General features: G+C 39.8%; 1 protein-coding gene across 1 annotated transcript in view; it reads left to right on the forward strand.

Annotated features, from left to right (window-relative positions):
• Window positions 1–15,819, forward strand: part of NAT10 (N-acetyltransferase 10) — a 1,889,152-nt gene that overhangs the window by 1,805,000 nt on the left and 68,333 nt on the right. Inside the window, exon 28 of the mRNA XM_044082846.1 lies at window positions 11,311–11,394. Within this exon, the coding sequence (XP_043938781.1) occupies window positions 11,311–11,394 (84 nt within the window). The remainder of the gene's footprint in view (window positions 1–11,310; window positions 11,395–15,819) is intronic.

A 15,819-nucleotide genomic window follows, 5' to 3' on the forward strand; every position in this document is an offset into this window, starting at 1 on the left:
AGAGTGTACGTGTGAAATGTCTTTTATTGTTGTAGTTTCCTGAGCAGGTGTTAGATTGTTAAATATAGCTTGTTGGCCTGGAAACTCCAGACTAAGTGTCAAAATGATGTAATGTGTATACTTGGAAAAAACCTAAGTGTCAAAATGATGTAATCTGGGAGGGCCCAGCAGAAATGGTTGTTAGTGATTTTAAACTATTGACCAGAGAGAGACTGAGCATTTTCTCTTGATATCCAACCTCAGCACCGCCTTGCTCTATGAAAGTAAGTTACTTTAGAAGTATGTTTTCTTGTAAAAAATAGCTAGGACTATAAAGATTAGACTTGTGTTTTTTTGTTATGTCAGAACTGTACTACAGAATTATTTTAAGTTTCTATGTGATCTCTGAACTCTTGGATAGCACTGTGGTGTAGTAGTATTGTCTTGTGTTTTTGATTATTATTAAATATTTTAAAAACCTTCTACCTGTGGCTGGTTTGTGAAGAGGTAAGCTCTAGAGTACATTGCATATTTATAGTTTGTTGTACAAAGCCACTCTAATAAGCTTTATACTGATTAGTCACACTTACCAACTGGATAATAATATTGCACAGTAATAACTGGACACCCTTTTAAGGGCCTTTGTGTAGATGATAATTGTTAGCTGGTGGTGGCAGTAATTACTACCGTATAGTCTGGGTAAAGGGGCACAACTGGAGAATCTGTGTCAGCCTTTCCCAGGAGAGTCTGTGAAGTCGTATAAATTCTTATCTCAAAGTGTGTGGGTGGGTGTCAGCTACCTGGGCAGGGACACGAAGCACTGGTGGGACAGAGAGGATACTGGAGGTTAGCTTGCCAGCTAGGCTGAGATCTGGACTGTATAGTTGTGCCAGTGGGGAGTCTTAATGGGGACCTGGGGAGCAAGGGAGCAACCAGCCCCAGACTGACCGTATTCTCTGTGTGCACTTAAGGGAAATTGTACTTTACTGTGTGTATTTGTTATCCTTTCCTCTTATATGAGACACGTGTTTATGACACATGTGTATATGGTGTTATTGGTAAGGATTGAGGCTCCTTGATTGCTGGGCCAGGGCACGGCCGTCACAACAGGTACTAAACTTTAAGAAATCATCCAAGTCTGTGTAACAAATCTAGATTAATAATTACCAAACTACTTCAGAACTCTTTTTTTTGTCTCAAAAAATGATGGCTAGTGGAGGCCTGTTCTACCCTTTCAATACTGAATCAAGGTTTCAAGGTGCAAAAATGCTAAATACTCACCTTGCAGTTCCTCCTCCTTTTGCTGATGTCTTAGGCCTTTATAGTCTGTCCTTATCTCAGATGTGGTTATTTGAATATACTTATATGCAAACAGCACTGGAGATTTCATTCAAGGCAGGGGACTGTCTTTTCCAGTTTTATTCCTTGTGTTGTTGGTTTTCCACTGCTCACAAGGTTTTTACAAAATTCCTGGCCTTGGAGGTGGACTTCCTGAGGACAAAGTGCATCTGCATTTATCCATACCTATCTGACTGTCTGCTGCATTTTCTACCCAGGGAGAAACTGCAAGAGAAACCTTCTTTTTACTCTCATTTGTCTCCATAGCTTGGAAAGTTCATTAAATGTTCTCAAGATTAGTTTGATGCCTAGTACATAAAAAGTTTTCCAGGGGACTACCCTGGATGTGCTTTCCTGCTGTCTGAAAAGGTGACTTTTCTTTGGGATGGTTTCCTAGAAGTGTCTTAAAGGATGTCTGACTGTAAAGGAATTTCTCAGAGCCCTAAAGTTACTGGCACCCATTGTCCTAATGGTGTCCTTGGCAAGCTTTTGCATGCAGATAATCTGATGGTACCTAAATAATTTATGGACTCAACCCCTCCCCCCAGTTCCCCAAGAAGGAACTGCCAGTCTTGCTAAGTATTCATAAAATGTTTGCATGTTAGACATTTCAGTCTGGGTGAATGCAGGAATGTCTTTTTCAGCATCCCTGACAGAACCAACTTCCCATGGATGCATCGGCTTGAAGCATTGAAGCATGGTGGAATCATACATGCAACTTCAAGGTGAAAAAATATGTTGAACCTCGTACAGTGGAATCTGAAAAATATGTTGAACCTCATACAGTGGCAGCTGCATATATATATATATATATATATATATATATATATATATATATATATATATGTTGTTTGTCTTTCAGCTTTTCCCGGTGAGGGGTCGCCACAGTGCAACACCGGTCCACTAATGATTAGCAGTGGATTTTTATGGTGCCAATTTGCCAGCCCGACTCCCAGCCTTCAAGGAAGGCACACCCATTCACACACGCACCTACCTGCATGTCTTTAAACGTTACTCGACTGCGAGGATGACATGCAGACATATATATGTGTATATATATATAGATATATATATATATATATATATATATATATATACACACACACACACACATATATATATGTGTGTGTGTATATATATATATATGTGTGTGTGTATATATATGTGTATATGTGTGTGTGTGGGTATATATATATATATATATATATATATATATATATATATATATAAGATCTTTCAGGTCAATCTGGGAACCAGGAATTATGCATTTAACCCCAGACAACACCATAGTCATGGTATGAAAACAGGGATGACCAACTCATACTCAGTCAGCAAGCCAGCCATGTAATCCTTGAACTTTTCCTTACAATCGTATGGCATCTCATTACCTCTGAGACCTCGCCACACCAGCTGGCAGACATGTTCAGCAGCCATGCAGTGCACATCAGCAGATCCATCTAATGAAGGCCATCAGAAAAATGAAGAGTACTGGAGATAGATTTCTAAAAATTTCCAAAAGTCTGTTCAAGGTTTCCTTGCACAAACGCATTGGTACCTGATGCCTGTTTTCTATGGGTAGGCTGATTCCTTTTGCATACTGATACCCCTTCTACCCAAGGGTACTGTTCATGTTGAGCATGAAGAGACCCAGACACCTTCTACCCAAGGGTACTGTTGAAGTTGAGCATGGAGAGACCCAGACAGATTTGCTGTTCCCTTTCTTGTCCATGGAACACTGGCTGATGCAAATGGGGAAGGAACCTGTATACACTTGTATCTGGTATCTGACATGTTAATGCAGCACTCGGGCACTCTAATGTACCTTAACAATCAGGGCCTCAGACTGCTATCTGGAATTTTTTCTGTTATGCACCTGTTTTCTGAGGATATGTGAAACAGTAAGAATGAGGCCAAGAACCTAGTACAGAGACATCTTGTATTGCAAAGCAGAGGGCATTCGCCATCTGTTGCAGCAAGATCTACCAGGACCTCATTCGCACAGGGCTATCGCTTTACTTTTTAATGTGTCAGATTTTTTTTGCACCAGAATTTTTCTTTTGCTTTATTAAGGTACATGACTCCACAATATCAACATGTCTTCTTTTTGATATGCCTTTGATGAACCACATATTGGTAACACTGTACCTAAAGGTGATCTCCCTTTCTGACCACTAAGGAGAGCTATCTCACTTCCTTGGGACCTTGATTTTGTTGTAGACAAACTGGCCATGAGCAAACATCATCTTTTCTCCTCTTCTTTAATGCTTTTCTTGGAAGAGAGGTCTACTAGTGAGTATTGTTTCACCCAGAAGAATCTCAGAATTACAGGCAGTGCTGTGGAAATAACCAAAATGATGTCATTTTCATTCTTCCTCACTTATGGGTTGCAGATCCGATCCTTTCCTTACTACTTCTCTGTTAGCCGTCGCTAGCATTAGAGATATCTTTTCTATTAATTTTTTCTTTACTAATTTTTTAGTAGTGCTTCATACCATTGCTGGTACTTTTCTTTACCTAATTTTTGATCAGGTATTTCGACTTATTACCATTGTTGGTAACTTTTATCCTTTTCTATTCTTCTCTGATGAAAAAAAATATATATTATTGTATTCTGTATAGTTTATCTGCAAGTTTTTCCTAGTTACCATGTCTGACAAACCTACCGGCTTTAAAAAATGCAGTTGTGGGCATAAGATCCCAAACTCAGATGCCCACAAGGAGTGCATTTATTGTCTTGGTCCTGACCACTTAAATACAGCCTGTACAGTCTGCTATACTTATAATCCTAGAGCTTTGGCTGATAGGCATAATAAGCTTATATTGAAAGGTTTACTTCCTGCTACTTCATCTTCCAGGGCTCAACCCCCTTCAAAATCCAGCAAAGTAGTTTCTTTATAGCACAAGAGAAGGTCTACACCAAAATCTCTTAGGTCTTCATCGGGGCCTAGGGAAAAAGTAAGAAAAATTGTGGGTCCGACATCTTCGTATTCCAAGTCTCTCGGCCAATCCTTGGATCCCATGGGTTAGGCTCCGATAGTTATCTCTCCTTCACCAATAACATCCATGCTGGATTCTTATTTGGATCCAAAGCCAAGTACATCTTGTAAGAGCCATACTCTTGAGTACATGGTAAAGCCCATTTCGCCCACTTGCCTGCACAATTCTTCAAACTCCAAAGAAACATTCCAGGCCCCCTTCCACAGCATCCCCTAGGTCCTCCAGAAGTTTAATAGCAGATGTGGATAGGATGATGTGAAAATTCCTCAGAGCACAGATCCAGATGGGGGTCCTACCAGTTCTGCCCTTTACCGGATCAGTGAGTGTACAAAGTCCATTGGTTTCAGAGCCTGAGAATCCAAAATCCCCTAGAGGTTCGGCATTGGATCCAAAAAAAGTTTCCTCCTGCACTCTGTTTCCCTGACTGGTTCTTCTCCGATACCCTCAGATCAGAACAGGTCTCCAAGCCAAAGTGTCAGTGTCAGATCCGAAGAGGTGGGCTTTGCTCCAGTGTTGTCAGATCCAGCCCTTCCCTTCAGAGCTTCAGCCCTAGACAGCTCAGATCTGATTCTTCTCTTGAGGCTTGGATCCAGAGGTGACCATGATCTACTTTCTTCAGATTATTTGGCTCAAAGGGAGCGGGTCAGGGCTTCTCTTGCACCCTCAGCCTTCAAGGTGGTGGAAAGGGCTTTTTCTCTCCAGAGAGAACCATCTTCTCTTATTTGGGATCCTACCTCTTTGCTCCTACAGATTCTGAGCTCAGTCACTCAGGCGTATTCCAGAAGGACAGCCAGTTCCAACGGGCTTCAGACAGTTCCAGTAGAGGAACTTCCGCTCTCTTCTGACACCTCTCCAGAACATCACATGAAGAGGGTCCTTGGAAGAGAAATATGTAAAAGGAGATGCACAGACTCGCTATTGGAGTCTCTTACAGAAGACACCGATTTTGATGGAGAAGGATCCCCCAGATCACTACCGGATGACATCTCCTTTGGAGATGCTCTAGAGGTTATAAAGCAGAAAGGTGGTTGATCATCCCAAGCTCCTTCTCCCGAAGAATCGGTGTTCTTGGAGGCTTTTGTTTCTGGTCCGTCTGCGTCTTGGACCACTCCCCCTGCAGATGAACTAATTGACCTGGTTTCCCACCGGGCATGGAACAAGCTGGATACTGTCAAGCCCATTCCCAAGTACCGTGACACGTTCTTGGCACCATCTGCAGATGGACCCCACTGGAGCAAAGAAGCACCATTTGATGCTGTAGTGGTGGCAGCAACCACTAAGAAAGAGCTAGCAGAACAAAGCTCTGCTGTCTTTCCACCTGAGAGTCTAGGACTTTGGACAGATTTGGAAAGCGAGTGTTTGTCTCAGCTACCTTCGGCCTGAGGTCACTGAACTACCTGGTGCATTTTACTAGACTTCAGAGAGATCTGACTAAGGAACTTTCAAATAGTCCACGTCTGCTGAGGAATTCAAAAGCATATTGTCTCAACTGGCCACTCTCTTATCCATATCAAACTCTTCGATGAGGTTAATCTCTCATACAGCTGAAGGTACCTCATGAGTAGCTGGTTCAAGCATCACCATAAGGAGACATGCCTAGATGCGACTTTTTGACTTTGTGGAGCCTTTTAACATCCTTTATTAATGCCCCATTCGATGGCACTTTCTTGTGTGGTCTTTCATAAAGAATATGCTTACCCACAGTGAAAAAGATGGAAAGGCTATATGCCATAGGTATGAAGTTTTCTATGCCTCAGTGGGCCTTCTCTAGGAAGCAGAGAGGCAGTAAGAAAATGTGGTTCCACACATCTCGGGGACCTTTCCAAGATTTGCCTGGGGAAAATTTCTCCAGAGACAGAGGAGGAAATTTTAATTGTAGACATCACTCTAGAAGCAGAGGAGGCCTGCAAAACCAGGGCTTTAGAGATTCCTATTTGGACAGGCCCTATCAGTGCTCCTGAAGGGCTGCCCAAGTGTCCTACTCTGGAGACAGTTGGGCGTAGAGTCTCTCTGTACCTGAACGTCAGGACAAACATCACAAAAGATTCATGGGTGCTAAGAATAATATCTGGAGTTATTGCCTACTATTTTCCCTTTTTACTCATGGTCAAAGGAACACACTTCCAGACGTTCCAACCAGTCAGATGAAGGCAGCAGGACAAGAAATCCAGAAAGTCCCACCAGACCAGATAGGATTTGGAAATTATGCATGCTTCTTTTTAGTGCCAAAGAGAACAGGGGACCTCAGGCCCATTTTGGTTCTAAGCAAATTGAACCAGTATGGAAAGAAAGTAAAGTTCTGAATGGTCACTTCCTACACAAGGACAATTGGATGTGCTCTGTAGATCTTCAGGATGCAAACTGTCATATGAAAATAGACAGATGTTCCAGAAGACATCTCTGCTTTCAGCTGGGATCCAGTCATTACCAGTTCAGAGCTCTGCCCTTTAGACTTCCCACACTCCCCCAGGGTGTTTACTAAATGTGTGGCAGTAGTTGCAGCTCACTTGAGACTGAAGGGATTCCATGTGTTTTCATATCTAGGCAACTGGCTTCTAACCACCCCATCCAAGCATCAACTTCACCATGGCAGGGACTGTTTGCTCCAGATTTGTAACTCTTTGGACATTACGATAAATGTTGTGTGGAATTCATTAGAATAGTTTTAAACACATCTACACAAATAGCATCTTTGCCTATCCACCACATGACTTCTACCAGAAGTCAGGTTCAGTCTATTCATTCTCATTCATCTCCCCTAGCAAGGTTAGTGCTTCAAGCACTTGGGTCAGTGGCAGCTGCCATAGTATTACCACCTCTGATGTGCTTCTTGATGTGAGTTCTCCAGTGGATTCTAACTGTACAGTGATCTATTCTACATCAATCCCTGTCTTTTCAAGTAAAACTCACCCTGATTTGCAGGCGACACTTTCACTGGTGGATACGATCAATCTTTTTCTGGGCATACCATTTTGTTCTACTGAACCCAGTGACCACAGTGACCATGGACGCTTCTCACCTGGGATGGAAGGGGCATTTCTTGGGAAGAACTGCCCAAAACAAGTGGTCCCTCAAGAGACCCAGCTGCATATCAGTATCCTAGAGTCCTTTTAGCGTTCCAGGCATTTCAAGATGCCCTTCCCTGGAGGACTATTGCATTTCAGACTGACAACATCTCTGAAGCCTGGTACATCAACAAGCAAGGAGGAACCCAATCTTATCCCATTTGCAGAGAGGCCATGAGGGTTTGGTAATGAATGATCTTATCAGACTGCTTTACTATTGTGATGCACATCCCGGAGAAAACCAATGTGCTTGCATATAAACTAAGCAGATCCATTCTCATGCTTAACGACTGGTCTCTCAGTCGGTAGTGAATATAATTTTGAGGAGTTGGGGCCATCCTTGCTTCGACCTATTTGCCACTCTCTTCAGCAACAAATGCAAAAAGTACTTCACTCTGAACGGGTGGTCAGGGGGAGTCACCAAGAGATGCTCTTCTTCACGCTTGGTCCTCGGGTCTCCTTTATGCTTATCCTTCTCTTCCCCTGATTCCAAGCTTTTTGCAGACGGCAAGCAGACCGAAGAGCTCACTAATCCTCACTGCCTCCTTTTGGATTTGACAAATAAACTTTTCTATGGTATCAACTTCATTATCCTCCATGGATGCTGGAACTCACTCAGGATCTCCACTCTCACCTATCGGGGATTCAGCACTCCAACATTCAGGCCATCAAGTTGTGACCACATGGTTTATCCACGTCCAGTAATAGTTAGGGCAGTCCAGGTTTTCTTCCCCAGTTCATGACATTATGTTGGTTTCTCAAAAGGTTCAAAAGGTTTCTACCAAAGAAATTTAGAGAAGCAAGTGGAAGGGATTCTCTATTTGGTTATCAGATAAGGACATTGATCCTTTTCCTGCACCAATTTTGGCTGTTCTTCAGTTTATGACAACTCTTTTCAAAGATGGTGCTAGTTTCTGTACAGTTAAACTTCATTTGGCAGCAATTTCAAATTTTCACACAGGGAATACATCTTTTTCCTTAGCTTCTCTAGATTGTGTAAAACTTTTAGGAAAGGCATTTTTCCACTAAGGCCTCTAATAAAGGATCATCACTCACTGCCTTGGGTTCTTACTGTAGTACTTGAAGGTTTGACACAAAAACCCTTTGAAGTTTCAGACGAATCTGATCCAAAATTTCTGTATGGAAGACTGCTTTCTTGAGAACTGTAACTTCAGCAAAAAGAACTTCAGAACTTGAGGTTTTTTCAGCAAGAGCTTCTTATTTTCCACAAATATAGGGTTTCCTCTGTGGACTAACCCTTCTTTTTTACCTAATGTAGCTTCTGAAAATAAACTTGTAAATAAAAGACAACTGCTGTTTTACCAAGTACAAATAAATCCAGGTCCCGAAATATAAAGATGCTTTATTGGTCCAACCACCTCAATAGGAACACCACCAAACAACTGCAGGCTGTTAGTGAAACAAGAACAATCCAAATAACGTATTCCACAAAACGTTTTCGTCGCCAACTTCTTCAGTAGTGTAAGCCATTTACAAAGTAGGTGTATTTATATGAACATTTAAAATAAAATTAACCAATCAGTTTGCATCACAATTCAAGTTGTAATTGATTTAAAATACATAATTTTCTTAAAAATACTGATCCCAAGTTAAAAAATACATATGTATATATCACTTCTAGTTACATAAATTTCCCTGAATCATTAAAATAGTTAAAAAATACTAAAAATGTATTAAAACTGTTTTAATAAAACAAGAGCAAGAGAAGCAAGAGCTTCTTACATTATTTTCCACAAATATAGGGTTTCCTCTGTGGACTAACCCTTCTTTTTACCTAAAGTAGCTTCTGAAAATAACATTAACCAGTCCATTCACTTGCCATTTTTCTTTCCAGATTTTACAAATAAAGGAGAGTACATGGTACACCTCCTTGACGTACACAGACAATTGTTTTTACCTCCACAGGGCAAAATAATTTAGAAAGTCAGACCAGCTTTTTGTGTCTTTTTATGCTGAAAAATCCTGAAGTAGTGGTGGGGAGTCAAGAAAGTAGGGTAGACTCATGTTGTTGTATTATGACTTTTAATGAATATTCACCAGAGATTAAAAAGATAATGGATAAAAACTGGACAGGGGTTTTTGGAGCATTTGGACTCTCTGATAAAGTGGGGGTACAGCCAAAGATAGTATATAGAAAAGGGCACAACTTAAAATCCTTGTTTGAAAAGAGGAAAGAAAATTGTGAAGGATTAATTTTGGGGAAGATGACCAAATGTGGGCATGGTAAAGAGTGTAGGTTCATTTACGAGACCAAGAATGTAGTGATAGAAGGTTACAAAAGGGTTATCCCGATTAAAGGGAATTACAGTTGTAAGACAAAGGGAGTGGTTTATGCTGCCCTATGCCAAACATGTAATGCCTATTACATAGGAAAAACTGAGAATGAGTTGAGGAAAATAATCTACCAACATAATTACGCTTTTCGTAGATGTGATGATACCAATGCTTTGTTTAGACATTCTTCTGTGTGCAATGATTTCATGAAGTTTAGAATGTTGTGTTTTGGAAAAGTTAGAGACAGGAGAGAGGGGGTAACTGGTCTAATTTCCTAGAGTACAGGGAAGCTTACTGGCAGGTTCTATTAAATTCTACCAAAGAACCTAGTTTAAACGATAGGATTTCTATTAGTAGTGTATTAAATGAGAGCGGACAAAATTTAAAATAAAATAATTAAAACAAAGTAATTATTTTCAAGAATCACCAGGAGTGAGGGCATTATGAATTTATATGATATTTATATTGATGTTTATATGATATTTATAGAATATTTGTATAATATTTATATAATATTTATATAATGTATTAAATTGGTTACAATGTTTTAGGTTTGTGTGTGTATTATGTATATATTTTATTAAATTTGAAGTAGCGGGGTTATAGGATCAAATAAATGAAGCTCTTAGGAAGCTTTTAAAAAATGTTGTTTTAATGAATGAAAAGTCATATGATTTGTAAAAACAGTAATTAATGAAGGGGAAATGATGTAACTAATTGTATCTGATGAAGTTCCGTGTTTTATTGTGAATAAAGGAATGAAAGCGCTCATACAGCCATTCCTGGAACTGTTGTGGTGACCTTATTTTGGGACTGTACCTTGTGCCTTTATTTGTGATTTTTACCTTGGACTTTGTGGATTTGTGTTTATATATGTGTGTTCCTACAGCTTTCCAAGATGTTTTTCACGTAACCAGGTTTTTCATTTTGCAGTTTAGGCCTAGAGGATTATGTCTCTGAGTCTGTGAGCCGGTAACAGGCAGACTTGAGTTTGCTTGTGTTAGTCTCCACTTGCTTTCCTTTGGGATTCTGAGCAAATTAATATACCAGTGAGTGCTCCTTGGTTGCTTCTGAAAATAAGCATTTATGCTTAACATGTTTACTCCATTAAGAAGTACATTTAAAAAATTGCTTTAAATACAGAAATTCGGAATAGTAGTGAGGTGTTCAAACACTGCATTAATTTTTACCCTCCAGTGTTAACCTTGGTGGTGAAGTCAAGTTATAGCAACTTCTGACTTTTTTTGTTTGCCTTTCCCTGCATTCTTCTGTAGCCTATTCAGTAATTAGTCTCACAAGTAAAGTAAGCCTTGATATGTTTGCTTACCAAAATGTTGCAAAATCATCAGAGAGATGTGGGACTGCTACAGGTTCTACTGCATGCAAAACCAAAACGTAATAATGCAGGGAGAGTGAAGGGGACAAAAATCAGTCATTTGAATAAGAATTTGATGTACAGGGGCCTGGAGAATTGGGACTAACGCTTGGATATTATGCAGCTGTACTAGTTTTACGTGCATGTGGTCTTAGCATGACTTTCGTTAACAGCAATTTCATCAAAACTGTAAATTTATTAGCTATTTTGAGAAGCTTCATGTGTGCTCTAGTAACAAATGTTTATCCTTCTAATTTTTAGGTACATGATCCGAGGTGATGATGAAGAATGGAATGAAGTACTAAAGAAAGCAGGGCAAAATACAACAATGGTCAGCATTAAGAGGTGAGAGACTATAATACGTCTACATCTTAAAACCAGTTCAGTGTTTTTCCCATTTATGTTTAATTGCCTTTTCTCTAAGATCACATTCAGTCCTTCAGGTGCTGTTTGATTTTTCAAACATTACATAGTGGTCTCCAGTAACCTTAAAGAAGCTAGAGAGACGGCTTCCAGTTTAGTTTAGATTTGTACATTTATACATTTCATTATTGGAAAATATTCATAAAGTAACATAGTACTCTGTCATAACACTTAAATATAAGTAATCGCTTTGTACTGCTGTAATGTAATGGAACATCAAATTCACTATGATACTTTGGCTAATTTGTTCAGCTGCTAACAGTTTGTGTACGTAGCTAACAAGAAGCAAAAGGAGAATGAATGATATCTTGATAGATCGTAGTCTTGCTTCCATCTGTGTGTTCCTCTGTATTAGTGCTATAAATTGTGATCCGTTTTAATTTTAACTTCTCATCTTCCTAGTTAGGTCATAGTTATGTTAATTTCTTTTTGCAGCTTGTACCTATTGCATCCCATTCAGTGAATATAGGTTTACCAGTTGACCTTCACAGTTTAGTCATTTTGTACACAAATACCAGTGATGTCCTTAGCAATAAATACTGAGATTTGGAAGTAAATGTTGATACGGGTGCATTGAAAAGTGTCAAAGATTTTGAGAGCATAGTATTTGCTGACTAAAGGGATTCACAAAACTACCTTCCTTCCTGAAAGGATAGCAACTTAACCGACATGTTTCCATTGCTAAGGTCCTCAAAACTTTATACAATACATAGAATACTGCCACTATGGGACCAGATGACATCCCAGGCTGTCTTTTAAACAGGCTAAAACATGAACTAGCCTTACCACTAAGTATCCTTTTCAGTCACATCATAACCACAGGCTTTGTTCCTGCGCAACGGAGAACAGCTACAGTTATTCCCCTCCACAGAGGTGGCCTAGCAACAGACCCATAAGCCTGACCAAGCCTCATCTGTAAAGCCATGGAACATATCATTATGGACCTCATAAATAGACATAGGTGACCTCCAAACCTTGACTCCTACCCAATTTGGCTTCGTGAAGGGCAGATCCTGGCTGTTAAATCTGGTGGATTTCTTTGAAAGTGTGACCCAGGCCATTGATGAGGGTAAATATGTGCACACAGCATACCTCGACTTGGCAGAGGCTTTCGACACAATCCCACATTCAGGCATTACCGATAAACTTGGAAAACTGAATGTAAACGCCTTTGTTGTGAGATGGGTTGCCAACTGGCTCATAAACTGGACACACACTATCAAAGTGGGTGACTCCACATCAACCAGGAGACCTCTTACCAGCAGGGTGACACAGGGGTCAGTGCTGAGCCCCCTACTGTTCGGCATATACTTCTCAGAAGTTCAGGTCAAAACTAAAGGGTTGTGGCTGACCATGTTTTCAGACGACTGCAAACTAGGTGCAATCATTGAATCCCCAAGTGATGTCAGTATACTGCAGAATGGTCTCATACAGGCCAACAACTGGTATATTAGTCATAAGAGAAAAAGACTTTGAAACACCACCACGGCAATGCAGTTTGTGAACTTCTTAATATCCCAGTCAGGCAATCCAGTAGGATAAAAATATTTATTAAATAAACGAATATTCAAATAAAACAAAATACAAAATAAAATAACATTGGATGAGCGCTTTCAGGTATTCAGCCTTCATCAAATCATAAAACTTATTACTGCTTTGCATTTAAAAAGAGTAGTTTAGCCAATCATTTTTTCATTTCTGACATCCTGATAAACTAATAGCCAATGGTTATAACTATAATACTGATTTCCTATAGGAAGAAAAACGGAGCTATCAACCAAACCAATTGTCACATAATGTTCCATTTAACAATCTTCATAGCCAGTAAAGCAACAGGATTGTATACACATCATTGGTTCACAAAAACTATTATGTAAAACAAAATAAAATAACTAACCAATAGCTCTAGCTCTTCTGTAGTAAGCATAGCCAATCAAATGGCAATGTTGCACATCATACACTGTGTGCACACCTCCTCCAATAGGAGCTTGTAGCGATCACTAAAAAAACCACTCTCCAAGCCCCTAAGCAGAGATACTGTCAGAGGTCAACAAGGGCTGCTATAAGGAGTGACAAACCAATAGCGCCAACTCCCCATAGACAGTCAAGTGACAAGATCGCACATCAGCCACTACATACACATCTCTTCATCTAAAATTTACGATGACTGCTGGAGTAGCGATTCTCCAGATAACTATAAGCATAACTCCTCACAGATCAAAATGCAAGGAGAAAAATGTAGAAGTATCTAAAAATATAAAAATATGTATATAATCTATCCCATGGATAGTTGTATATAAGTTCTTAGTTGGCATGAAAACTTATGACAAATCAAAGGACAGAACGCAAGTAAAGCTGGTTCCTTACTGGTTTAAATCAGGCGAATGAACAAAAGACGCTTCATTCACCATGGATCCACAGGGGCGTCTACTCAATGATGAAATGCACCAATGGCACCAGTTCCCCAAGAGGGCTCACATCCAATCGAACAGCAGAATCACATGCCAGTCGCCACTCATTCTTCCAACACACCTCCTCCACTATTGGCCCAAAACGGCCATTTTAAAGAGCAACTGACCAATGGCTGTAGTAATGGCGCTGTTCCTTACTGGATGATATAATAGCATAGCATATATGTATAAAATGTGGTATAGTAACTCTTGGTCGACATGAAAACTTATCGCCCGTCAAAGGACAAAGCGGAAATAAAGCTGGTTCCTTATTGGTTGAGATCAGGCAAATGAACAAAAATGCTTCATTCACCATAGATCCACAGAGGCATCTACACAATGAAGAAACACTCCAATGGCATCAGTTCCCCAAAAGGGCTCACATCCAATCGAATGGCAAAAACATGTGCCAATCGCCACTCATTCCTCCAACACACCTCCTCCACTATTGGCCCAAAACGGCCATTAGATAGAGCAACTAACCAATAGCTATAATAGTAGCGCTGGTTCCTTACTGGATGATATGCATAGTCATAGGCTAAGTGTATGGTCGACGTACACTCCAATCAATAAGGAATTTCCCTTTTCATAACCAATCCGAAATTAAAGTTGCACAGCAGTCACTGTTCTTCTTCCATTCACCTTTATGGTATAAGTTGGTGAAGACGCTGCTTAAAGTGGCTCTTCATTGGATAGAGTACAATTCATTCTCCAAACAAACCTTCAGGGGGAAAAAACTGACTTTTATTAATGACCAATAACGTTCCTTCTAGCTTTCAATTGTTTTAATGGAACAACAGAGTTTAAGCCGGGTCGGTGGTGGGCTTGTAAATTAACTATCCAGCTGATCTCACGTAGCTTCACACGGTTGTTAATGTGACCTGCTCTATTTGTTACAGCCATAACTTCCAGGGATTTAAACTTAAAGTGGTGTGTGGGATTATCAAAATGATGCGCTGCCAGTGCATTATTCATATCTTTGTCGAATATCCCTGAGATGTCACAGGATTCGATCTTTAAATCTTTGGTTAGTCTTGCCAATATAGAACACCTCACAATGACAACATGTTGCTAAATAGATTAGGTGTTTGGTGTTGCAGTCAGCATAGCAGTTGAGTTGCTTTACTGGCTATGAAGATTGTTAAATGGAGCATTATTTGACAATTTGTTTGGTTGATGGCTCCGTTTTTCTTCCTATAGGAAATCAGTATTATAGTTATAACCTTTGGCTATTAGTTTACCAGGATGTCAGAAAAGAAAAAATGATTGGCTAAGCTACTCTTTTTAAACGCAAAGCAGTAATAAGTTTTATGATCTGATGAAGGCTGAATAGCCGAAAGCGCTCATCCGATGTTATTTTATTTGAATATTCGTTTATTTAATAAATATTTTTATCCTACTGGATTGCCTGACTGGGATATTAAGAAGTTCAAGAACTGCATTGCCATGGTGGTGTTTCTAAGTCTTTTTCTCTTGTTGCTGTTTTATTGTCTTCGACACCTTTAGCGGAGTTTGGAAGTATTTTCTCATTATTCATTATCGGTTTTTCTTCCAGTCAACGCGCATGTCTGAAGCAATTAATAAAGAGCGAAAGAAGAATTGTACCTTTACTAGTTTAGCCGGTGAGTTAGCAAATCCATTTATACAAATGAACTTGGGAACTGAAGAAATCAATTCTTTAGTACTACCGGCAGATGATACTGATTTTTTAACCATTTTTCGTGAAGTTGAGAACGCTGCCTTCACACTCAAACGTTTGCAATGGCAACGTTTCCATTTAGAAACCTGCATCCACCATAAACTTGTACCAAGAGGCATGCGTGTTAAATGTCTTCCTAGCTATGGGAATACCTATCCAGATCTGCTTGCCATGTCGCAAGCAATTAATCTGGAGACT

Source organism: Protopterus annectens, chromosome 9.part0, assembly GCF_019279795.1.
Source record: "Protopterus annectens isolate FY-2018-M chromosome 9.part0, PAN1.0, whole genome shotgun sequence".
NCBI classification, from domain to species: Eukaryota; Metazoa; Chordata; order Ceratodontiformes; family Protopteridae; genus Protopterus; species Protopterus annectens.